Below are 24,994 nucleotides of genomic sequence, written 5' to 3' on the forward strand. Positions count from 1 at the left end.
CAAAGGTCACTGTTGGCACTTTTTCTCTGGAAGCAGTAGGTGGATGTGTTGAGGTTGAGTCTAAGGTGGAAGGAGCAATTGTTGGGGATAAGGTGGAAGTTGAAGTGGGTTGTCTTCCAATGCTTCCCCTAGTTATCTCCCTTTGTCGAGTGAATGGCGTTGGCTATGACACACTCGCAATGTCCTTATCTTTCTCCAAATACATCTCTCCCAGAGGTGGAACATCTTTCGATACCTCCTCTGTTGATTTGGGGTAGCATCGGATGTGCTCTAGCCATGAAAATTGGTGGAGAGGCTAAAGCACATGAGATATCGAAGACCCAGAAATGGTTTGGGAGATATTAAAATGATTAATATTTTTAATGGAGATCCTAAGTCTAAACTTAGGAATAATAAAATATTAATGGGTATTAATATAAAACTGGGTTAGAAGGTTCCAAAAGTCATGGATCAAGCCAAATCTAATCTTAGTCATTGATTAAAGATTTAATTTCGGCCATTGAAGGACCAACGAGAAAAGTATAAGAAGAGGCTTGAGGGTCAGTTCGAGAATACACTGAGAGAGACCAGTCAGTTCGATTTCTGGAGCGGGGTTAGCTGAGAAATTCGAACTAGTGGTCTGGAGAGTAGTAAGAGGTAGAAAGTATGGAACAAAGAGTCGGGAATAACACCAGGGGAACAACGCAGAGGTTGGAGAGGTAAACGTAGAGGAAGCTGACTGCGGAGTCATTGGAGGGCTCGCGTGGGTGACACAGAGAGGCCCAATGCTGACATAGAGAGGCAAGGGATGACGTAGAGGGTCTGGGAGCTACGCAGAGGTTAGCCAAGCTGACGCTGAGACTGGGAGAAGTGTTGAAGAATTTTCTCTCTGTTGGGTAAGCCAGTTTGGCACCCTGTTGTACTGAAGAATTGCTGAATAATAAAATCTTCCTTTGTTGCACCAGTTTTCCCACATTGGGTTTTTCCGGGGACTATTGTCCAAAATATCTGTGTCAATGTGTTAATTCTTGTGCATGTGTTTGTTTCTGTATTATGGTGTGATATCTGCAGCATAATTTATTTTAATGTTTACTGAAGGATTTTCATAAATAACTTATTGGGAAAATAAGTAGGTAAAATAAATCAGTTGTTGCAGTGATAGAATTTTCACATGGTATCAGAGCGAGCAATCAGAGACAGCAAGGGAAAATCAATTATGGGTTGAGACCATGATGCAGAGGCATCTACGTCAGGAGACTCACAGATTTTTGGAAAATTGCACAAGAGAAAGTGCTTTCGACTTCTCTATGTTGACTTCTAGGCTGGAAAAAGAAGTGGTGTGTGTGACTAGCTCTGCATCATCAGAGGTGTGGTATATAGATAGTGGAGCTTCTTGGCATATGACAGGAAGCTGGGAATGTTTCTCAGATTATCGGGAGGAGAAGATGAACTTTCAGATCACCATGGGGAACAAGGCAAAGTGTACTCCAATAGGGAGGGGTACCATAGTTTTTCAAACAGAAACAGGAGAGTGGTTCCGTGCTACCAATGTGCTGCATGTACCAGGATTGGGGATGAATTTACTTTCTGTGTCGCAACTTCAAGGCAAAGGCTATGATGTTTTTTTCATCAAGGAGAAAGTATACGTCAATCACTCGAGCTAGAAAAAGAAAGTGCAGATCGGGATCAAAAGTAACAGGTTGTACAGACTACAACTAGAATCACCAATGGCACTAATAGGCAGTTATGGGGACAAGGATTTGAACGAACTATGGCACAAAAGAATGGGACATTTGTACCATGGGGCTCTGAGAATTCTCAGGAGCACTGTAACAGGAGTTTCGGATCTTAGTACGAAACGAGATGATGTATGTAGAGGATGTGCTATAGGAAAGTATGCCAAAGAAACATTTCCTAGAAGTAAAAACGGGGCCAAGGGTGTACTAGGATTGATACACTCAGATATCTGCAAACCCATGTCCACTAAAGCTCTTAATGGTGCCGAGTACTTCCTCACCTTCATTGATGACCACTCAAGGAAAACTTGGATTTATTTTATGAAAACCAAGGACGAGGTTTTCTCTCGATTCAAAGAGTTCAAGTCTCTGGTGGAGAATCTGATTGGGAAGAAAATGAAAGTTTTGCACTCAGATAATGGGGGAGAGTATGTCGATAAGGACTCGCTAATTTTTGCACTAAGGAGGGCATCAAAAGATAGTGGACAACTCCTTACAATCCAGAGAAGAATGGAGTAGCAGAAAGAAAGAACAGGACTATTGTAAAAGCAGCTAGGGCCATGATGTATGATCAGGATATGCCAAAATTCCTATGGGCAAAAGCATGCAACACAACAGTCTATGTTCAGAATAGAACTCCTCATCGGACATTGGGCAAGATTACTCTAGAGAAAGTCTTCACAGGGAAGACGCCTGAAGTCGGTCATTTCAGGATATTTGGGAGATTAACATATTGCCGCATACCCAAGGAAAAGAGGAAGAAGCTAGATCAAACTTCAGAGAAAGGATATCTAGTGGGATATAGCAAGAACGCTAAGGCATACAAAATCTATCTTCCAGGGAGCAGGAAGGTAGTAGTTCGACGAGATGTGAAGTTCATGGAAGACAGGGCTTTCAGGAAATCTCGAGAAATGCCTTCCGAGGAGCAATCAAAAGAGGAACCGTTGGTCAAACCTCTTCAACCAATAGAAGAAAAGAATTCTTCCTCGGGTTAGGAAGAATCACAGGATCAGGAGGAGATAACAGAAGCACTTGTTGGTAGAGGAAGAACGAGCAGGGAACTTCATCAGATTCTGCAAGATGCAGAGGACTTCATCAGTTGGCCAAGGAACAATAAGAGGGAGCGAAAACAACCAGATAGATATCAAGCATTAGTAGCTCAGGATGGGGAGCCTCCCTGCTTTCAGGAGGCAACTCAACATCAGGTTTGGCTAAATGTGATGGGAGAGGAGTACAACTCCATAATGGTGAACAATGTCTGGGAGGTAGTGCCAAGGCCTCAAGACAAATCAGTGGTAGGTTCGAGATGGATTTGCAAGATTAAATACGCTGCAAACGGCAGTGTTGAGAAATACAAAACCAAGTTTGTGGTTAAGGGGTATGCTCAGAAGGAAGGAATTGACTACGAAGAGACCTTTGCCCTGGTAGCCAGGTATACATCTATTAGAACCGTGATATCTCTTGCAGCACAGATGGGATGGGAGATTCATTAGATGGATGTCAAAACAACATTTCTGAACGGTGTGATAGAAGAAGAGGTATACATTGAACAACTAGAGGGCTTTGAGACACATGAGAAGAAGTCTCATGTATGTAGATTGAAGAAAGCCTTGTATGGGCTGAAACAGGCACCTAGAGCATGGTATGGGTGAATCGATGGCTACTTGCAGAAAATGGGATTTGTCAAGAGTGATGCAGATCCAAATCTCTACTCTCTGGTTGTAGAGAATGAGCCCTTAATCTTAGTATTATATGTGGATGATCTATTCCTGACAGGATCATCCAGGCTCATAGGGGACTACAAGAAGAATCTAGCCACGGAATTCGACCTGAAGGATTTTGGACGAATGCATTATTTCTTGGGGTTGGATGTTTGGAAACAAAAGGGGGAGATCTTCCTTGGGCAAGGGAGATATGCTACAGAAATTCTAAAGAGATTCAGGATGGAGGACTGTAGACCCATGGCTACTCCAATGATAACCAACTGGAATAAGATGGATGCATCAGAAGACAAAGATGTTGATCCCACCTTATAAAGGTAGCTCATAGGGTCCCGTATGTATTTGGTCAATACCAGGCCAGACATTTGCTATGTTGTCAACACCCTCAGTCAGTTCATGGTGGAGCCGAAGAGGGCGCACTGGGCAGCAACCAAACATGCTCTTAGCTATTTACAGGGAATAGTCGATTATGGACTCTTGTACACTAGGGGTAAGGATATCAGATTGAGTGGGTTTAGTGATGCAGATCGGGTAGGAAGTTTAGTGGATCGGAAAAGTACCTTTGGGTACTGTTTCAACATTGGATCAGTGATGGCCTCCTGGTGAAGTAGGAAACAAAAATCCGTGGCTCTGAGCTCAACTAAGGCAGAATATATGGCCACAAGCACAGCTTCGTGCGAGGCCATATGGCTTAGAAAATTGCTTGTGAACCTATTCAGAAGAAAGATGGAGGCGACCAGGATCATGTGTGATAATCAGAGTTGCATCAAGCTCTCTGAGAATCCAGTGTTTCACGATCGGTCAAAGCATATTGATATCCGGTGTCACTTTGTCAGAGACTGTGTCCAACGAGGAGCTGTACAGTTGAGCTACACTCCTATAGGAGAACAGGTGGCAGACATCCTTACCAAGGCCCTTGGAAGAACCAAGTTTGATTATTTCAGGGAGAAGATGGGGATGATAAAGAATCCATTTCAGTAGCAGAAATGGGTATGATGTTGCAATGCAGTAGCAATCAGCAGTAGCACGATGCAACATGATGAGAAGGAGTTTGCAGTGTAGATGTAGTGTTGGGAAGAAGGACCAGCAGCAACACGAATGTAGAGGGAGTTGCAGTGCAGATGCAGTGTTGGGAAGATGGACCAACAATAGCACGGATGCAGAGGGAGCTGCAGTACAGATGTAGTAGTGGCAATGATAGAGCCATGGGCAGCAGTACAGGATGCAACAGTGCAGAGGATGTTGGGTGGGGAGGCCTAACATCAGCACAGGGACCGGTGTCAGATAATCAGTGTGGAGTATTACTAGAGCATAGTCCTTGCTAAGAGGGAGTGTTGATTTGGGGTATCATCAGATGTGCTCTAGCCATGAAAATTGGTGGAGAGGCTAAAAAACGTGAGATCTTCAAGACCCAGAAATGGTTTGGGAAGATTCTAACCGGTTTGGGAGATATTAAAATAATTAATATTTTTAATGGAGTTCCTAAGTCTAAACTTAGGAATAATAAAATATTAATGGGTATTAATATAAAACTGGGTTAGAAGGTTCCAAAATTCATGGGTCAAGCCAAATCTAATCTTAGTCATTGGTTAGAGATTTAATCTCGGTTGTTGAAGGACCAACAGGAAAAGTATAAGAAGAGGCTTGAGGGTCAGTTGGAGAATACACTGAGGGAAACTAGTCAGTTCGATTTCTGGAGCGGGGTTAGCTGAGAAATTTGAACTAGTGGTCTGGAGAGCAGCAGTAGGCAGCAAGTACGGAACAGAGAGTCGAGAACGACACTAGGGGAACAACGCAGAGGTTGGAGAGGCAGATGCAGAGGCAACAGATTGCGTAGTCAATGGAGGGCCTACGTGGGTGACGCAGAGAGGCCCAATGTTGATGCAAAGAGGTAGGGGTTGATGCAGAGGGTCTGGGAGCTACGTAGAGTTCAACCAGGCTGACACTGAGACTGGGAGAAGTGCTAAAGAATTTTCTCTCTGTTGGGTAAGCCAGTTTGGCACCCTGTTGTACTGAAGAATTGTTGAATAATAAAATCCTCCCTTGCTGCACCGGTTTTCCCACGTTGGGTTTTTTCGAGGACTATTGTCCAAATATCTGTGTCAATGTGTTAATTCTTGTGCATGTGTTTGTTTCTGTATTATGGCGTGATATCTGCAACATAATTTATTTTAATGTTTACTGAAGGATTTTCATTAATAACTTATTGGGAAAATAAGTAGGTAAAATAAATCAGTTGTTGCGGTGATAGAATTTTCACATCCTCTTCCTCCAAATCATCAGCATCACGATTGAACCATTTTGTGGCCTCCTCCATGACAATACTCTTGGTCTTCACTCTCCACAAACTCATGGTGTTAATCAGATCCAATGAAATGGTATTCATGTTGGGTACTTTGTCAATCTACCTCACTCGCAACCTAAGATTGTAGTAGATGTGATTGCTAATATGGAAAAGAAATTAAATAAATTGCTCTAACATAGAACATACCAAAACTTAACAGACTGTCATAAAGGTGATGGACATCTGACTTGCATGAGGGCCATTTTGTTAATAGAGGATGCCTTATGGGCATAAATTAGAATTAATGAAATATTAAATGAACAAAAGTTTAATTTGAACATCCCTAACTACTTGTGCTTCTTGAAGTATATTTTCAAAACACTCTAGTTGCACTCACACCCTGAAGAGCTACACGTTTGACTAAACAATGAAATGGTAATCTTTTGTAACTTTGGGACACTTTCGCCATAATTTGTCCACCGAACATATACAACAAATAAATGGAAAGGAAGGCAACACAATATATTTCCATTGAATAAAATAGATAGAAATGAAAGTCATTGGAATTGAAAGATTGAAACAAATTTTACTTGTAGCTTATCTAGCATTCTAGTGGTCCTATCTAGGATAGTTATATCATAACCAAATGTCCCATTACTTAGCTTATATATCTTCATTTGTTTGGAAATCTCTGAGCACTTAATGGGAGTCAACACATCCTCTTTACACATTGGAAAAATCCATCGATGACCTTTGCATCAAATCTAAAACCATATGCATAAGAGTATGTGGGGTTGAGGTAGAACCTTGCTGCATTAATTAGACAATGGAGAGTATTGTTCCATCATTCATCAATCACACTCCATATCTTGGCTTGTGTAGTGAATTCCTCCATGTCGCTCCCCCGCAACCCCCCCACATGTCCTTATAGAACCAATGGATAGCTTCATTGACCATATCCAGGGCGTCATACAAGTATCCCCTTATAGGCTTGTCACCATCAACCAAATAGAGAACCTTTATCAAAGGTTCTCTAATAGCACACAACTCTTGCACTCTCATCCAAAAATTTTGATTGTGTCTCAGAAGTTGGGCTATGGCTTGCTTGTTACCCACCAAAAGTGGGTAACCACAGGAGAATTTTTTTTCTCCTATCTTGGATAGCCAGCCAAGCATCAAACCTACACATTGATAATGATATGCCACACACCTCTGCCATTTGCATTGGTCATACACCTCTCACTATCTAACATTCCTTTCGAAGGAAGGTGGGTTGTCACTCAGTAGGTACTTTAACAATTTGCAATCATGTGATTTCACTTAATTTTTTTAAGCATTCTAACATGGATAAAAGGGTGATTTGGATGATTGACCAATCTTGATTGTAAACTTTTTATCTCACCTTACCAAGGGGTTAGTGTTTAGCCCTAGTCTAGTGGGACCTTCTCCGAGGCCTTGGGGTTATGGGAGGGGCACTACTTGGAAAATTTGGATTGAAGTAGCATGTCCATAACCATTTTGTACTTAACATGTTTCATCTTTCCCTTGATGCCACATCCATTCTTCAGGTTTGTTGTCATTGGTTCATTGGGATTTCACACCTTCATATCTGCATTCTTGAGTTAGGGCCAAAAAATTTGCTTTGGAGATTGATGTAGTTAAAATAAGGGTTAAGGCATAAGATGGTCACAACAAAAGAAAAGGAAAAGATGAAATGCAAAAGATGGTTGGGAAAATAATTATTGCGTGGGAAAAAGTCTAGCATGAGCTCTACCACCCTCATTAGCCATCACTCAGTTCCTAAGCTCTAGATGCTCTATCACATAATAAAGGAACCCTTGCATGTCCCAACCTTGATGAGTGAGAATCTGACTCATCCTTAAGGGGTAAATAAATGCTACATCATTAAAATCAAGCTTGGACACCTAAGCTATGCTCCTATCAAAGCATTATAAAAAAAATTGAAAAGCACACCAAAGGGGTGCGAAAAGCAGGCCAAAGAAATGGGTAATTCATACCTCCATGATTGCTCCCTCAATATGATTCAGGAGCATTAAACCCAAGAGAAAATCATTGTATTTTAGTAGACATAGGGGGTCATGTGTTTTAAGGAAGTTGGATTCCTAAGTGATGAATTAATGTAATATTTAAGCTTTTGAGTGAGTAGGATAAGAATTAATTAGATGTTGTGAGGATGTTGTAAATGCTCTCAAATTAAGGAGAACATGAGTGGCTAATAATGACAAGAGAGTTAGAAGTCAATTATAACTCTTAAGGCAGTTTGATGATTCGAGGAACTAGAGAGAGTTCTTAGGGATTAACTGGAGTTAGAAGTGGATTTAGAGGACATTTAGGAGTCAATTCAGTAGATTAAGGGTTTGAACCAGAATTAGTTCAGCAAAACCTTTCTGGTATAAATGTAAGCTTGCGGGCATAATGATTCAGGAGGAGGCCACTGATATTGAAGATCAAGCCTATGAGACAGAGGGTCTCGATATGTAATCAGTGGTTTATACTTGTATATACAGAGGTTTATCTCGGAATTGTGTAAGTGTGTGAAATGAGGCTTTAACGATTGATTTATGTGTGAATTTGTAGGCTCTGTAACTAAGGTTGCAGGCAGAGTTCTGTAGAACTACCCAGAGAAGAATGATTCGGAGGAATCATAATGGATCATTGAATCCAGTTGAAGGATCAGAGTGAAACTCTAGAGAGACTATGATGTGAGATTTTGCAGAGGTCAAGCTCAGGAGTGAGTTGAGCGGCGGAAGAATGGAACCTTTGAAGAAACCCAAACCACAGAGAACGCTGAAAATAGCGAAACCCATAAGAAAAGAGAAGAGCAGAGAAGAGCAGAGAAGTGCAGAGGTGAAGCACAGTAACCCTGTGATCTTATAGATCAATGGCAGGATCGATTCGCATGGTGGAAGAGCGCGGAAGATAGTTGGTGGCAAAGTGGTTTTTATAAGTGGAAGTGGTATTTCGGGCGAGGTAGAAACCATAAGTGGTAAAAAGGGGTAATCACCCGATTCCACACATATCGCGACATGTAGCAGTCGAGGAGAGACGAAAATCGCCTTATTGGGCGGGTATTTCCTGTACTACTTGTTCACCCAAAGTCATCATGGATCGTTGGATCCATTGTGTGCAGATTTACGGTAGAGGATTGTCAGGCTAGTTTGGTGAACAGGAAAGGATATCAGCGGTCGATCTGATGGCGGAAGATCAACGGTGGAGATTAAGTCGGATCGCAAATGTTACATGGAGTTGGATCGGAGTATAGAGGAAGGCTTTGATGCGCGGACCCGATGATCTATAGATGCGGGAGTATTCCTTTTGAAGTCTGGCTTAAGCATTAAGCGCGATCGGAGATCGGAGAAGGTGGAACACAACAGAAAGGATTGAAGCCACGAGACGGACCCGACGGAGTTATAGTGGCAGGTGTATAATTTTTGAGATCTAGAAGGTTATCACATATCAGAGGCGGAAGGTAGAGTGTGTAGGGTGACCGCGGAGAATTACGATTGCGATCAACGATAAAGGGGAAACATTGGAAAATGTGCAAAGGCTTTGAAAAGTGGAAAAAGGTATGTTTATGTGTATTTCTATTAAGGGGTATAATAGAAATAATGCGCGGTTGTAGGTTTATGGGTTAAGTCCGCATTAACCAAAGTTTAAAGAGGGGTTTGGTTATATATATGTGGCAACAATGTTATGAAGGCCTAATGTGTGGGTAAGGTCTAAACTAAGGTTTATAAGGGTGGATAGAGTCTCGATAGAAGGAAATGAAAGACTGGGCTATTGTAATGAATGATTTTGTTGAGTTTAACAAGGGGGCCTTAACCATTGATGGTTGAAGATTTTGACTTGATGGTGAGTTAAAATTCCTGTGACTAATGTGCTTACGCATTTTACATGCCTACTGTGGGTGTAAGCAGGGGTAACCCTGTGTCATTTTTGGTATCAGAGTGAGTTTAAGCTCTTTTGATTAAAGCAGAATTGTGCAGAATATAAGAGTGATTGCAGAAGAAAGAAGAGATCAGGATATTTGAATCTGATAAGTAGAAGACATGAGATAAGATGAGAGTAAGTGATATTCTAAGAAGAAGAGACTGCAAAAGCATAAAGAAAACACAATGATTTTTGTTTTCTTGAGGAGAATGGAGATTCACTCAAATGTGAATAAATGATAAAGATTATAGCAAAAGATTGTAGGGGGAACTTTTGAAGTTCCTGGGAGATTGTAGTAGTTCCAGCAAAGGCTTGGAGTAGACAGGAACAGAGGATTTCTTGAAGAAAAGTGAGAGCAAGATTGCTTAGTACAAGTTCTGAAGGAAAGAGGACTTGGAGACCAAATAGAGGACAATCCATTCAAAGTGCAGAAGAATGGGAGAATAAGATCATACATAGATCTTGGAGGTAAGATAGTGTGTTTTTTTTTCAAATTGAAATTGAAGATTGTGGCCGTAGATAAAGCATCTTAGCAAACGACAACAAGAGAAGCTGTGAGAGGAGAACCAGATGTGTTCTTGAAGGCAGAGTAAGGAAAACACTTTGAAGGAAAAGTGGCAGTGAACCTGAAGAATCCAACAAGAGGTTGGACAGAGAGGACAACTGAAGTGTTCTCAAGAGAGAGTGAGAGATTGCAGAAGCCTAGAAGGAGCAAAGGTGTTGCTCAAGAGGAGGTTCCAGACAGAGGACTGTGCTTACCAAAAGACTGAGTGACGATAGCTTAGTGAGGTAAGATTGCAGCGAGGAGGACTAGCTGTTGCAGAGGCTTGTTGCATATGAGTGAGGAGCTCATGAAGAAAGAGGAGAAGAAGATGACTACTGATAGTCATAGCAGAGGTTCAAAGAGAAACCATAGCAGAAGATATGAGAAGAAGAATGCCAAAGCAGATGGCAAAAGACTGAGTCAAGAGGAGATTGAAAAGGAGTTGGCTGAGATAAGAAAAGAACTTGATGTGTTAACAACGCGGCTAGAAGAAAACTAGAGACAAGGTTGGGTAGTAAGGAAGAAGCCAGTGGAGTGGCATGAGATGCAGAGAAGGCTACAGCAAAAGCAAGTAAAGTGGCTGAGGGAAAAACTCAAGGAAGTTGAGTTGGAAATGGAAGAGTCGATTTGTGAACCAGAACAGGGAAAATTCTGGGAGAAAGTGAAGACTACATTGAAGCTAAAAAATGGAGATCAAGTGAAGATCTCATGGACTATTGGGATAGTTCAAAACAACATGAGAAGATGTTGACTGAAGATGAAGAGCTGATGTATAAGGCCATCAAGTCTTGTGTTGTTGAACCTAATAGTTTTGGTGTGCTTGCAGGATGCATAGGAGAGGATAAACAGTCTTGTGAAGCTGTTGAAAGCAGTGTTGATAATATCGATATCGGGAAAATATCGGCGAGGGTCCAGAAAATATCTTATCGGCAATATCGACGAAAATATCGGCAAATATCGGCAAGCATAAAAAATGCATAATATATTCATTTTTTTCATATTTTTAAACATATAAAGCAATAACAACATAAAATAAACACATTGGCACATAAAATTGAAGAAAACACTGATATATATATGATGTCAAATAGAAATGATATATCAAAGGCGATACCAAATCCTGCTGATCCTTGATAATTGTCCATTCAAGGACTCAAATGTGGAGAACCAATACAAAATAACATCACATATATAAAAGTATCTCATCATCATGAGTTACATGTAGCATAACAAATAAAACTAGCAGCTATCTATCTACTGCCCTTTCCCCCTTTTACGAGAAAACATGATGGGCTATTTGCCAGGCCTGCCCCTAGTAGTAGAAGGCCCTGACCCTGCCTGTGCACCTAATGTCAAATAATGAGTGCTAGGTATGGAGCTATGCTCTCCTATATCTATAGCAGATGGTGTTGATGCTGATGCTCCCGCAGTGTCCTCCTCCTCCTCCTCCTCCTCCTGCTCCTCCTCTAAGTGTTGCTGCTCCTCTGACTCCGAGTCCGCCTCTTGCTGCCCCTGCTCTAATGGATCATCTGCCACTGGCTCTAACCATGAAGGTGACTCCTCCAATATGGGCTCCTCTGACTCCACCCTCCACGGAGACAATACATCAATATTGTCTAAGGAAATGGCATCTGGATCCATTGGTGATTCTATTTGCCTCACTCGAAGTCGGATGTTGTAATGCACATACACCAAATCGTTGAGGCATGCGAACTCCAACCTGTAAGAGTGTCAAAAAAAGTAATGAGTCTTGACTCTTGACTCTTGACACTTGAAGGTCATAAATTAAAAATTAAAAATTACAATAAGTGTAATTGCTCAACTGAAGGCTTGAGTTCAAAGTTATACTTGTTGCGCTTTTTGGCGTGTATTTTCTCAAATACACTCCAATTGCGCTCACACCCTGAAGAGCTACATGTTTGACTCCAGATTCGTATAGCCAATTTTTGCAAATTTGGTGCCCTTGCACCATAGCTTCGCCACCAAATATCTACAACAAAATAATGAAATAAAAAATTCAAAAAGTTAAAAGTTAAAACATAATTAAATTTAAAATTCTAATTTCTAATGAGTGATGACTTGTCACTTACGTGGCATGAAGAGGGTCATTTCCCTAATAGCATCATCAAAGCCAAATAGGCCAATACAATCCCGATAAGAATGTATCTCGCGATTGATTTTGCTACGAAGCTCAGGATCAGGTACCATCCTCTGAATATAGGAATGGAGCCCTTCCATCACCTCGCCATCAAAATCAAAGTTGCATTTTTATGAAAATGCGGGGTTGAGGAAGAGTGCTGCTGCATGAATGGGTCGATGAAGCATCCCTGTTCACCAACTATCGATCACATCCCATAACATCATATGCCTATCAAGGCCAGCAAAACCCTTGTATGCATAATAGGAACGAATGGCCTCCTTGGCCCTATCCATGCCCTCATACAAATAAGGCATTGCAGGCTTCTCTCCATCCACCAATCTAAGAACCTTTACTATAGGTTCGCTAACTGCACATGCTTCTTCTACTCCATGCCAAAATGTCTCAGAGTACATCATTTTTGCAATGGCTTTCCCATCAGGTCTCCTGTTGTATCTACAATTACGCCAATCATCAGACACAAACATTTGCTTCAACTCGAACTGACATCGAAGCAAAGACTGAAGAGTAATAAAGGTTGTGGCAAAACGTGTGATGGCAGGACGCTGCAACTCCTTGTTTCTAGTGAACCTCCTCATAAGGCTAAGAACAAAAGCATGGTTATAAATAAACTTGGGGATGCTCCTAGCCATATCAACTGCCTCCTTGATGAAGGAGAGTTTCCCCATATCCTCAAGCAACAAATCAAGACAATGCACTGCACATGGAGTCCAGAACAATGTGGGATGCCTCTCCATAAGCATTCTGTCGGCAGACACATAATTAGCTGCATTGTCTGTTATGACTTGCACCACATTCTGCACACCAATCTTCCGAATGAACCCATCTAACAACTCACATATCGTTGCTGCATCTTTGATATGTTCTGATGCATCCAACGATTTAATAAACATGGTACCTTTAGGACAATGTACCAAGAAATTTAGAAGGGTCCTACCCTTCCTATCTATCCAACCATCAGACATCACTCTGCATCCAGTGACTTCCCAATGTCTTTTTCAACTCCGCCAATCTAGAGTTGATGTCCTGTTTTTCTGCTTGAAGAATTGGCCCCCGCAACTCCTCATATGTGGCACTTTTGTACCCTGGGCCCACAACAGCGATAGCATCACACATTGGCTGCCAAAATGGATTGGTTTTTGTGATGCTGAGAGGTAAGTCGCTCCAAAAAATACACCTCCCCATGACTCTATCTGCTTCTTGCTTCTCCTTCTTTTTAACAAGCGATTTTATGCCAGGTTGTGCTCCAGCTCCTGTTCGTGGAACAAAAAATGATGACCTCGCACTCACACTAGCAGTAGCATGTGATGGTGTGCCAGTTGTGGAGCCCCTCCCACTAGGGCCACTAGGCCCACTACCCTCAACACCAAAATCAGGAGAAGATATCCCGAAAGATCTACCTGCACGTTCAGCTTTGTTTCTTTCCGCCTCTTCCTTCTTTTTGTCCTTTTCTTCAATTGCCTCAAGAGCTTTTTGTATAAGCTCCAGACTAGAAACTGTACAAACCCCAACATCATGTCCACTGAGTCTAGCAAGATGGTATTTCAGTCGTGTAATCCCACCTGTCATCTTGGTCCCACACAATTTGCATGTAAGATATGCACGATTTGTCCCACCATCAGGGCTCCCATACTCCCAAAATGGGTCGCATATTTGTATTTTGTAGTGGGCTAACTCAAAAGAAAACCTAGAGCACCAAAAAAAATTTGGAATTAGTAACTTAATAAGTAATACAAAATTACAAATAAGTTAATAACCACATCATTTTACAAAACAGTTTTAACTTTTTTTGCTACATTATTTGCAAATTTGCAATTTTGCAATGGGCATGAAAAATTTTAAAAAGAGCAGACTTAAAAGTTAAGAGGGCAGTGAGCTTGTATCATGCAATAATTGCCACTTTAACCAAAGATGCCAAGCAATGAAAGAGCCTAACAATGCAAAATTGCAAATGATATGCCAAGGAAATGAGGTGAATGCAAAATTGCAAATGATATGCCAAGGAAATGAGGAAATGAGGTGACTGTTACTTAATTAATAATTAATTATTATACCACTGCTGTAGGTGCATTATTAGACCTCGGTATTCAACGGTTTCAACCTCCTAGCAGTGACCTCTTTTGTATTTGTATTACCTTGACAGTGATATGAACCTGATGATGACTTGTCACTTGACAATGATACAGGCCTGATATAGATGTGACACATCACAGTGAGCTTGACTCTCCTGACAACAATGATCCTCTAAGTAACTCGATGATGATGTATGGCCATAATAGTGGCATGGAGAGTTTCTTAAGTTAATAGTTCCAATCTGATGTGAAATAGAAATGGATTTTCAATCTGTTTTAGTGAGATGAAGATCAGCCATTTACTTCAATTATTATTCAAAATGCACTTCAACAAGAAGGTAAAAAAATTGTCATGTGAAGGAATTGTCTAACTGTTCTATTTTTTGGACCTATTTTGGTCATGATTTTACTGATTTTGGTCATATATGGATCAAAAAATTAGAACAGGTAAACTAGTTCGTTACTTAATTATCCACTGTCCAGTATTTTCATTCCATTCTAATCTACTGTGAAGCTGTTTCTTTTTCTCTAGGAATAGGATAGCCTTCCCTTCCATCACCAATTGAAGAATCTTAACAGTGGTAATAATTTGAAATTTTGACACTAACAGTGATCTATGATGGCAGCAATGAAAACATAGTGACAAACCTTGATGACTTGTGCAATCTTTTGAAACAGATGTAGCAATTAATGTTTGGAATATATGTTTGTTCTGAGCAGTGAGAATCACTATGTTTTGCAAAGAGTTTCAATGCATCTCTCTCCTACACAGTGCACACTATGGTGATAAATTTAAAACCCTTGCATTTTGAAATGGAAAACAAAAACCAAGCAAAATGATTGTAGGGAAGAATGAGATGTCTCACTGTTCTTGGCACTTGCAGCTTAGAGAAATCTTCGTTCTTGGTGGCAAATTGGCAATAATGGCTATGGAACGTTCAAACCCTCCTTGGCAGCAACCACATTCCTTCTCCAGCGCTCAAAAAAACAAAATGACATGAAAAAAACCAAAAATCAAATTTTATAAGCTGCGCGTAAAGATTTCGCTGTCACCGGGTGATATTTTACGTCGTCGCACGATATTTTCCGAAATATCGGCGATATATCGGAAATCGCGCGATATTTTCAAAACCATAAAATATCGCGATATTTCCGAATATCGCCGATATCATGGCGATATTATCAACACTGGTCGAAAGTATGGAGGAGTATCGTACAGAAGATGAATACTCTAAAGTGAAGCTGAATAGAGCTCTTGAACTAAAGTATGAGGAGCAATGTGTTTTAGGGGATAAAATGTACTCTAGAGCAGAGTATGATGAAGAATACCTCTCAAATGAGGAAAGTATTGAGTTGTTACAGCAGAAAGAACTCATTGACAAATTATTAATTGGAGCTCTTAGAAGACAAGAACCATTCCTTGTGAAGGAAGGAGATGAAGTTGAGCCTGAGGAGCTGAATCACGTAGAAGATTCAGAGCAGCAAGGAAATGTGATGATTGAAGAGTCGAGTAAGACCGCCAGGTCTTATGATTTTAAAATTAATAATTTGTGGATAATTGCAGGTACATCACAGGAGGATGAACAAACTTTAGAGTTTGTCAGAGAGAAGGAGTAGAATCTGAAATCTGTTCAGATCAAGACTGAGATGGCAAGATCTCAGAACCAGAAGGAGACAGAAGAGTCACCTGGGAGTAGGCAGTAGAATGTTAGAACTGTCATAGAGGAGAAAGATGGCAGTCTTATTCCAATGAAGACTAAAGAAATGTTGTTCCAAAGAAATGATCCAATGAATGTCATTGGGGAAGGGTAGAGATTGTTTGAAGATGATATGGAGGTTCTTAAAGAACAAGAGGGTAAGGATGAAAGGGAGGCAGTAAGAATCAAACAATTTCGAAGAAGAGTTAACCAGCAACAGGCTACGGAAGTAGAAGTTCACTACTGTGAACAAAAGCAGAGAGATATCATTGAAGAAGATGGCATGGAGGAGAGACTAGCTGACAGTCTTATGAATTCTTTTGAGAATACAAATCAGCAGACTGATATGTTGATAGTGGAGGAGAATATAGAGCAGCAAACTGAATTGTTGCCAAAGGAAAATAAGGCACAAAAGCCTTATGTTTTTTTATTTTAACAAATATTTTGTGAATGCAGGTTTAGTTGCAGATGCTGGAGAAAGTTTGGCACAGATGAGCAACCAGGTAAAGGTGAAAGAAGAAGATTATGTGGAAGAATTTAATCCATGGAACAGAGATGTTCAATTGCTGCAGAGAATGCTGGAAAGTCAGAATCCAATGTAGAAATTAGATGTTGCAGAGGGAGATATCCTTAAGGATATTCAAGAAGTTTGGGTGGAAGCAATGTCTACAGTGGTACCTAAAGCAGTAACTACAACAATGTCTACAACAATATCTAGGGCAGAAAAAGTTGGAGCAAGAGAAAAAGTAGAAGAAAAGGTAAATCAACAACTACAAAGTGAAAATAACCAACATCAATTTGAAGAGTTAGTGGACGACAACAACAACCTAAAGCAGAGATAAAGAGGTAACAATGAATGGCAGAATATGGACTAGCCCAAAGATATGCTAGAGAAGGAGATTGAATAGTTATGGCAGTTAATGATGAAGTAGTCCATATGGAGGAAAATGGTAGCAGCAGGAAGGATGATCAATCTGAACTTGAACCTGATTGACAAGGAGAGGAAGATGAAACATAAGACATCAGAAATACAACAACAGCAAAGGTGCAAGGCATTTTGGCAGCTACAAACTAAAGTTTGGGACCCTGGAGGTTTTTATCAGCACATGATCAGGAGATCATGAATATTTTCTACTTTGGGAGTTTGATGCAGGAGCATTCAACACAAGACAAAATCATTGTATTTTAGTAGACATAGGGGGTCATGTGTTTTAAGGAAGTTGGATTCCTAAGTGATGAATTAATGTAATATTTAGGATTTTGAGTGAGTAGGATAAAAATTAATTAGATGTTGTGAGGATGTTGTAAATGCTCTCGAATTAAGGAGAACATGAGTGGTTAATAATGATAACAGAGTTAGAAGTGAATTATAACTCTTAAGGCAGTTTCATGATTCGAGGAACTAGAGAGAGTTCTTAGGGATTAACTGGAGTTAGAAGCGGACTTAGAGGACATTTAGGAGTCAGTGTAGTAGATTAAGGGTTTGAACCAGAATTAGTTCAACAAAACCTTTTTGGTATAAATGTAAGTCCTACGGGTAGAATGATTTGGGAGGAGGCCACTTATATTGAAGATCAGGCCTGTGAGACAGAGGGTCTCGATATGTAATCAGTTGTTTATACTTGTATATACAGAGGTTTATCTCGGAACTCTGTAAGTGTGTGAAATGAGTATTTAATGATTGATTTATGTGTGAATTCGTAGGTTCTGTAACTAAGGTTGCAGACGGAGTTCTGTAGAACTACCCAGAGGAGAAGAATGATTTGGAGGAATCATAATGGATCATTGAATCCAGTTGAAGGATCAGAGTGAAACTGTGGAGAGACTGTGATGTGAGATTTCACAGAGGTCAAGCTCAGGAGTGAGTTGAGCTGCAGAAGAATGGAACCTTTGAAGAAACCCGAATCACAGAGAAAACGCTGAAAATAGCGTAACCCATAAGCGAAGAGAAGAGCAGCGAAGTGCAGAGGTGAAGCACAGTAACCGTGGGATCTTACAGATCAATGGCAGGATTGATTCGCATGGTGGAAGAGCACAGAAGATAGTCGGGGGCAAAGTGGTTTTTATAAGCGGAAGTGGTATTTCGGGCGAGGCAGAAACCATAAGTGGTAAAAAGGGGTAATCACCCGATTCCATACATATCGCGACACGTAGCAGTCGAGGAGAGAGGAAAACCGCCTTATTGGGCAGGTATTTCTTGTACTACTTGCTCACTCGAAGTCATCGTGGACCGTTGGATTTGTTGAGTGCAGATCCACGGCGGAGGATTGTCGGGCTAGTTTGGTGAATAGGAAAGGATATCAGTTGTCGATCTGATGGTGGAAGATCAATGACAAAGATTAAGTCGGAGCATAAATGTTACATGGAGTTGGATCGGAGTATAGAAGAAGGCTTTGATGCGCGAACCCGATGATCTATAGATGCGGGAGTATTCCTTTTGAAGTTAGGATTAAGCATTAAGCGCGATTGGAGATCGGAGAAGGCAGAACACAGCAGAAAGGATTGAAGCCACAAGACGGACCCGATGGAGTTATAGTGGTGGGTGTATAATTTTTGAGATCCGATAGATTATCGCATATTGGAGGCGGAAGGTAGAGTGTGTAGGGTGACCGTGGAGAATCGCGATTGTGATCAGCGATAAAGGGCAAACATTGGAAAATGTGCAAAGGCTTTGAAAAGTGGTAAAAGGTATGTTTATGTGTATTTCTATTAAGGGGTATAATAGAAATAATGCGCGGTTGTAGGTTTATGGGTTAAGTGCGCATTAACCAAAGTTTAAAGAGGGGTTTGGTTATATATATGCAGCAACAATGTTATGAAGGCCTAATGTGCGGGTAAGGTCTAACTAAGTTTTATAAGGGTGGTTATAGTCCTGATAGAAGGAAATGAAGACTGAGCTATTGTAATGAATGATTTTGTTGAATTTAACAAGGGGGGCTTAACCATTGATGGTTGAAGATTTTGACTTGATGGTGAGTTAAAATCCCTGGGACTAATGTGCTTATGCATTTTACATGCCTACTATGGGTGTAAGCGGGGGTAACCCTGCATCATTTGTGGTATCAGAGCGAGTTTAAGCTCTTTTGATTAAAGCAGAATTGTGCAGAATACAAGAGTGATTGCAGAAGAAAGAAGAGATCAGGATATTTGAATCTGATAAGTAGAAGACATGAGATAAGATGAGAGTAAGCGATACTCTACGAAGAAGAGACTGCAAAAGAATAAAGAAAACACAGTGATGTTTGTTTTCTTGAGGAGAATGGAGATTCACTCAAATGTGAATAAATGATAAAGACCACAACAGAAGATTGTAGGGGGAACTTTTGAAGTTCCTGGGAGATTCTAGTAATTCTAGCGGAGGCTTGGAGTAGATAGGGACAGAGGATTCTTTGAAGAAAAGTGAGAGCAAGATTGCTTAGTACAAGTTCTAAAGGAAAGAGGACTTGGAGACCAAACAGAGGACAATCCATTCAAAGTGCAGAAGAATGGGAGAATAAGATCATACATAGGTCTTGGAGGTAAGATAGTGTGTTTTGTTTCAAATTGAAACTGAAGATTGTGGTTGCAGATGAAGCATCTCAGCAAACGACAACAAGAGAAGCTGTGAGAGGAGAACCAAATGTGTTCTTGAAGGCAAAGTAAGGAAAACACTCTGAAGGAAAAGTGGTAGTGAACCTGAAGAATCCAACAAGAGGTTGGACAAAGAGGATAGCTGAAGTGTTCTCAAGAGAGAGTGAGAGATTGCAGAAGCCTAGAAGGAGCAAAGGTGTTGCTCAAGAGGAGGTTCTAGATAGAGGACTGTGCTTACCAAAAGACTGAGTGATGAGAGCTTAGTGAGGTAAGATTGCAGCGAGGAGGACTAGCTGTTGCGGAGACTTGTTGCATATGAGTGAGGAGCTCATGAAGAAAGAGGAGAAGAAGATGACTACTGATAGTCATAGCAGAGGTTCAAAGAGAAGCCACAACAAAAGATATGAGAAGAAGAATGCTAAAGCAATGGCAAGAGACTGAGTCAAGAGGAGATTGACAAGGAGTTGACTGAGATAAGAAAAGAACATGATGTGTTAACAACGCGGCTAGAAGAAAACTAGAGACAAGGTTGGGTATTAAGGAAGAACCCAGTGGAGTGGCATGAGATGCAGAGAAGGCTACAACAAAAGTAAGTAAAGTGGCTAAGGGAAAAACTCAAGGAAGTTGAGTTGGAAATGGAAGAGGCCATTTGTGAACCAGAATAGGGAGAAATTCTGGGAGAAAGTGAATACTACATTGAAGCTAAAAAATGGAGATCAAGTGAAGATCTCATGGACTATTGGGATAGTTCAAAACAACATGAGGAGATGCTGACTGACGATGAAGCGCTGATGTATAAGGCCATCAAGCCTTATGTTGTTGAACCTAATAGTTTTGGTGTGCTTGCAGGATGCATAGGAGAGGATAGACAGTCTTGTGAAGTTATCGAAAGCATGGAGGAGTATCTTACAAAAGATGAATACTCTGAAGTGAAGTTGAATAGAGCTCTTGAACTGAAGTATGAGGAGCAATGTGTTTTAGGGGATAAAAGGTACTCTAGAGCAGAGTATGATGAAGAAGACCTCTCAAATGAGGAAAGTATTGAGTTGTTACAGCAGAAAGAACTCATTGACAAATTAATAATTGGAGCTCTTACAAGACAAGAACCATTCCTTGTGAAGGAAGGAGATGAAGTTGAGCCTGAGAAGCTGAATCATGTAGAAGATTCAGAGCAACAAGGAAATGTGATGACTGAAGAATCGAGTAAGACTGCTAGGTCCTATGATTTTAAAATTAATAATTTGTGGATGATCGCAAGTACATCACAGGAGGATGAACAAACTTTAGAGTTTGTCAGAGAGAAGGAGCAGAATCTGAAATCTGTTCAGATTAAGACTGAGATAGCAAGATATCAGAACCAGAAGGAGACAAAAGAGTCACTTGGGAGTAGGCACCAGAATGTTAGAACTGTCATAGAGGAGAAAGATGGCAGTCTTATTCCAATGAAGACTGAAGAAATGTTGTTCCAAAGAAATGATCCAATGAATGTCATTGGGGAAGGGCAGAGATTGTTTGAAAATGATATGGAGGTTCTTAAAGAACAAGAGGGTAAGGATGAAAGGGAGGCAATGAGAATCAAACAATTTCAAAGAAGAGTTAACCAGTAGCAGACTACAGAAGAAGAAGTTCACTACTGTGAACAAAAGTAGAGAGATATCATTGAAAAAGATGGTATGGAGGAGAGACTAGCTGACAGTCTCATGAATTCTTTTGAGAATATAAATCAGCAGACTGATATGCTGATAGAGGAGGAGAAAATAGAGCAGCAAACTGAATTTTTGCCAAAGGAAAATAAGGTACAGAAGCCTTGTGTTTTTTATTTTAACAAATGTTTTGTGAATGCAGGTTTAGTTGCAGATGCTGGAGAAAATTTGGCATAGATGAGCAGCCAAGTAAAGGTGAAAGAATGAGATTATGTGGAAGAATTTAATCCATGGAACAAAGATGTTCAATTGCTGGAAATAATGCTGGAAAGTCAAAATCCAATGCAGAAATTAGATGTTGCAAAAGGAGATATCCTTAAGGATATTCAAGAAGTTTGGGTGGAAGCAATGTCTACAGTGGTACCTAGAGAAGTAACTACAACAATGTCTACAACAATATCTAGGGCAGAAAAAGTGGGAGCAAGAGAAAAAGTAGAAGAAAAAATAAACCAACAACTACAAAGTGAAAATAACCAACATCAATTTGAAGAGTTAGTGGACAACAACAACAACCTGAAGCAGAGAAAAAGAGGTAATAGTGAATGGCAGAATATGGACCAGCCCAAAGATATGCTAGAGATGGAGATTGAAGAGTTATGGTAGTTAATGATGAAGCAGTCCATATGGAGGAAAATGATAGCAGTAGGAAGGATGATCAATCAGAACTTGAACCTGATTGACAAGGAGAGGAAGATGAAACAGAAGATAGCAGAAATATAGCAGTAGCAAAGGTGCAAGACATTTTGGCAACTACAAACTAAAGTCTGAGACCCTGCAGGTTTTTATCAACACATGATTAGGAGATCATGAATAATTTCTACTTTGGGACTCTGATGCAGGAGCATTCAACCCAAGAGAAAATCATTGTATTTTAGTAGACGTAGCAGGTCATGTGTTTTAAGGAAGTTGGATTCCTAAGTGATGAATTAATGTAATATTTAGGCTTTTGAGTGAGTAGGATAAGAATTAATTAGATGTTGTGAGAATGTTGTAAATGCTCTCGAATTAAGGAGAACATGAGTGGTTAATAATGACAAGAGAGTTAGAAGTCAATTATAACTCTTAAGGCAGTTTCATGATTCGAGGAACTAGAAAGAGTTCCTAAGGATTAACTGGAGTTAGAAGTGGACTTAGAGGACATTTAGGAGTCAGTGTAGTAGATTAAGGGTTTGAACCAGAATTAGTTCAACAAAACCTTTCTGGTATAAATGTAAGCTTACGGGTAGAATGATTCGGGAGGAGGCCACTGATATTGAAGATCAAGCCTGTGAGACAGAGGGTCTCGATATGTAATCAGTTGTTTATACTTGTATATACAGAGGTTTATCTCGGAACTGTGTAAGTGTGTGAAATGAGTATTTAAAGATTGATTTATGTGTAAATTCGTAGGTTTTGTAACTCGGGGCACATGGAAGTGGAATTCTATCGAACCTATACCCTTTTAGCCTTATCACAATGGGAGAGAGGCCCACTTAACCCTAAAGTTTGTTACCTCTTATTTTTGCATGGGGGTACTATTAGTGGATTTCTTCGTTAACCCTTGTGATTTTATCATTATGAGCCTGGTATAGTTGGGGTATTCACTTGATTCCATAGATGATGATGAGCTAGAGGGTTTGATTACATATTGATTGATCATGGGATTTATTATTTGAGGCACTATGGCTCTTGTTACCCACCGAAGTGGGTAACCCCTAGGAGAAAAAAATTCTCTTAATTGTTCAGCTTGCCAGCTAGCATCTCTATGATCCATAGATAGCTAGTTTCAAAGACTTTTTATCCATGCTCTAATCATTGTTTTATTTCATCTAACTTACTCATTAGATGAAGGTGGGTCATTTATTGTGATGTATATTAACCATTTTTGTAATCAAGTGTTTTCATTTAATATTTAAGGGCATTTTAGTATGGATCATAGGTTGAATTGTATGATAGATTTCTTTTGGTTGTATTCTTGTTCCCATGCTTCACCTTGGTTATTATCCCTTGGCCATAGTCTAGCGTGATCTTCCTTGAGACATTTATTTCCACTGTCCAAAAGGGGCACAAATAAGAGGCACTAATTGATGTTGTTTGTGTATAGTAATCCATATTTAACGCTTTCCATTTATCTGTTATATCCATATTTCATTTTCAAATTACTTGCTATTTGTCACTAGTATTAGCTCCCTATTTTCTTTGGGAGTTGTCTATAATGCGACTTTTTGGAGATTCCGGTGACGGAATCCGGCAGAAGAAATTGAGGTTAAATCTTGATTTGTTGCAGTTAAAATGGTTTTTTAACTGCATATTTGGATTCAGCACCTTGAAAAACCCCTGGGACGCCTTGATTGTGCAGAAACTAGCTATCAAACTTGGGATTCCAATAAATTGCTGCCGGATTTTGACCGAAAAAACCCACCGGAAAGGCTTCCAAAAAGTCTCATTATAGACAACTGCTTTTCTTTGTCTCAGAAAAAATAATTTAAAATTAATTAAAACGGTGTATATTTAAAATTAATTAAAACTGTGTATATATTGTGTATTTAAAAGTTATCTTCCTATTTAATATTTATACATTTACGTGTGAATATATAAATATGTGGCTTAAAAAGTGTTATTTAAAAAACTATATCTAGAATATTTAGTATTTATATAGTTACATATAAATATATAAATATCTTAAAAAGTAGTTGCAAAATAATGAGAGCTTTTATGTGTGCAAACCATGTATTCAAAAAGTCAAGTCTCCTTATTCATTATTGATACACTTAGATATTATAAATATGTTGTTTTTTGTCATAAGTTTGAAATGCTGTTGTTTCAATTTTAATGGTTTTTTAATAAATGTCATTTCTAAATGTTTTACTCGCTTCCCAATTTTATGTGACGTAGATCTGAAATTTAAGATTTCAGACCCTTCTTTTCTAATAAATTGTTAATTTTCAGTCAATTTTGTGCATGGAATGTTTTCAGTCCACCAAGCCATCTCTTTACTTTAATTTTTTTTTGTTTATTTGTAGGTACCGTCAAATGCATTATCATATGGAGATCTTCAAGAAAGCAGATGTCATTGTGACTCCGACAACAGGGTAAATATATCAAACAATAACGTGCAATATTTAAGGGAGTGTTTTTGTTGATTTTGATAATATGATTAAAACGATTTTATCGATGGGCAAATGCTATGCTAAACTTGCTTGAAATTTGGACTATACAAAGTTACATCAGCAAAAGTGCAAAATAACTTGATGAAAACTAGCATTGTCAGTTCGACCGTAATTTGGCTATTATCCTTATTAATGCGTCTTTACTATTAAAAGAATCTTCATAGTAAAAAGAACCCTTCCGGTGAAAAATCATGTAATCTACAAATGCTTATATTTGCTATTTTTGTATTACTCTCATCCAACAGACGTTAGAAGTTGCTAAGTTGTCAATTATGGTTATGTCTACATTTACTAAAAACTTAGCGATGATTTAAGAGATTTTTCATCACTACAACAAAAGTGGAAGTAATGTTGGGTAAATATGGAAATTTGAGCAAATATATAGATCATCCTAAAACTAAAAGTTACCGTATTATAAGATTATGATTAT

At 39.6% G+C, this 24,994-nt stretch overlaps 1 protein-coding gene across 1 annotated transcript in view; it reads left to right on the forward strand.

Annotated features, from left to right (window-relative positions):
• The window catches only part of LOC149221889 (fatty acid amide hydrolase-like), a 290,500-nt gene that overhangs the window by 201,752 nt on the left and 63,754 nt on the right, over positions 1-24,994 (forward strand). Inside the window, exon 16 of the mRNA XM_089385269.1 lies at positions 24,418-24,486. Within this exon, the coding sequence (XP_089241395.1) occupies positions 24,418-24,486 (69 nt within the window). The remainder of the gene's footprint in view (positions 1-24,417; positions 24,487-24,994) is intronic.

The sequence above is a fragment of the Pinus tabuliformis genome, chromosome Q, assembly GCF_031772625.1.
Source record: "Pinus tabuliformis cultivar Carrire ecotype Pingquan chromosome Q, CPIR1, whole genome shotgun sequence".
Classification (NCBI taxonomy): domain Eukaryota; kingdom Viridiplantae; phylum Streptophyta; class Pinopsida; order Pinales; family Pinaceae; genus Pinus; species Pinus tabuliformis.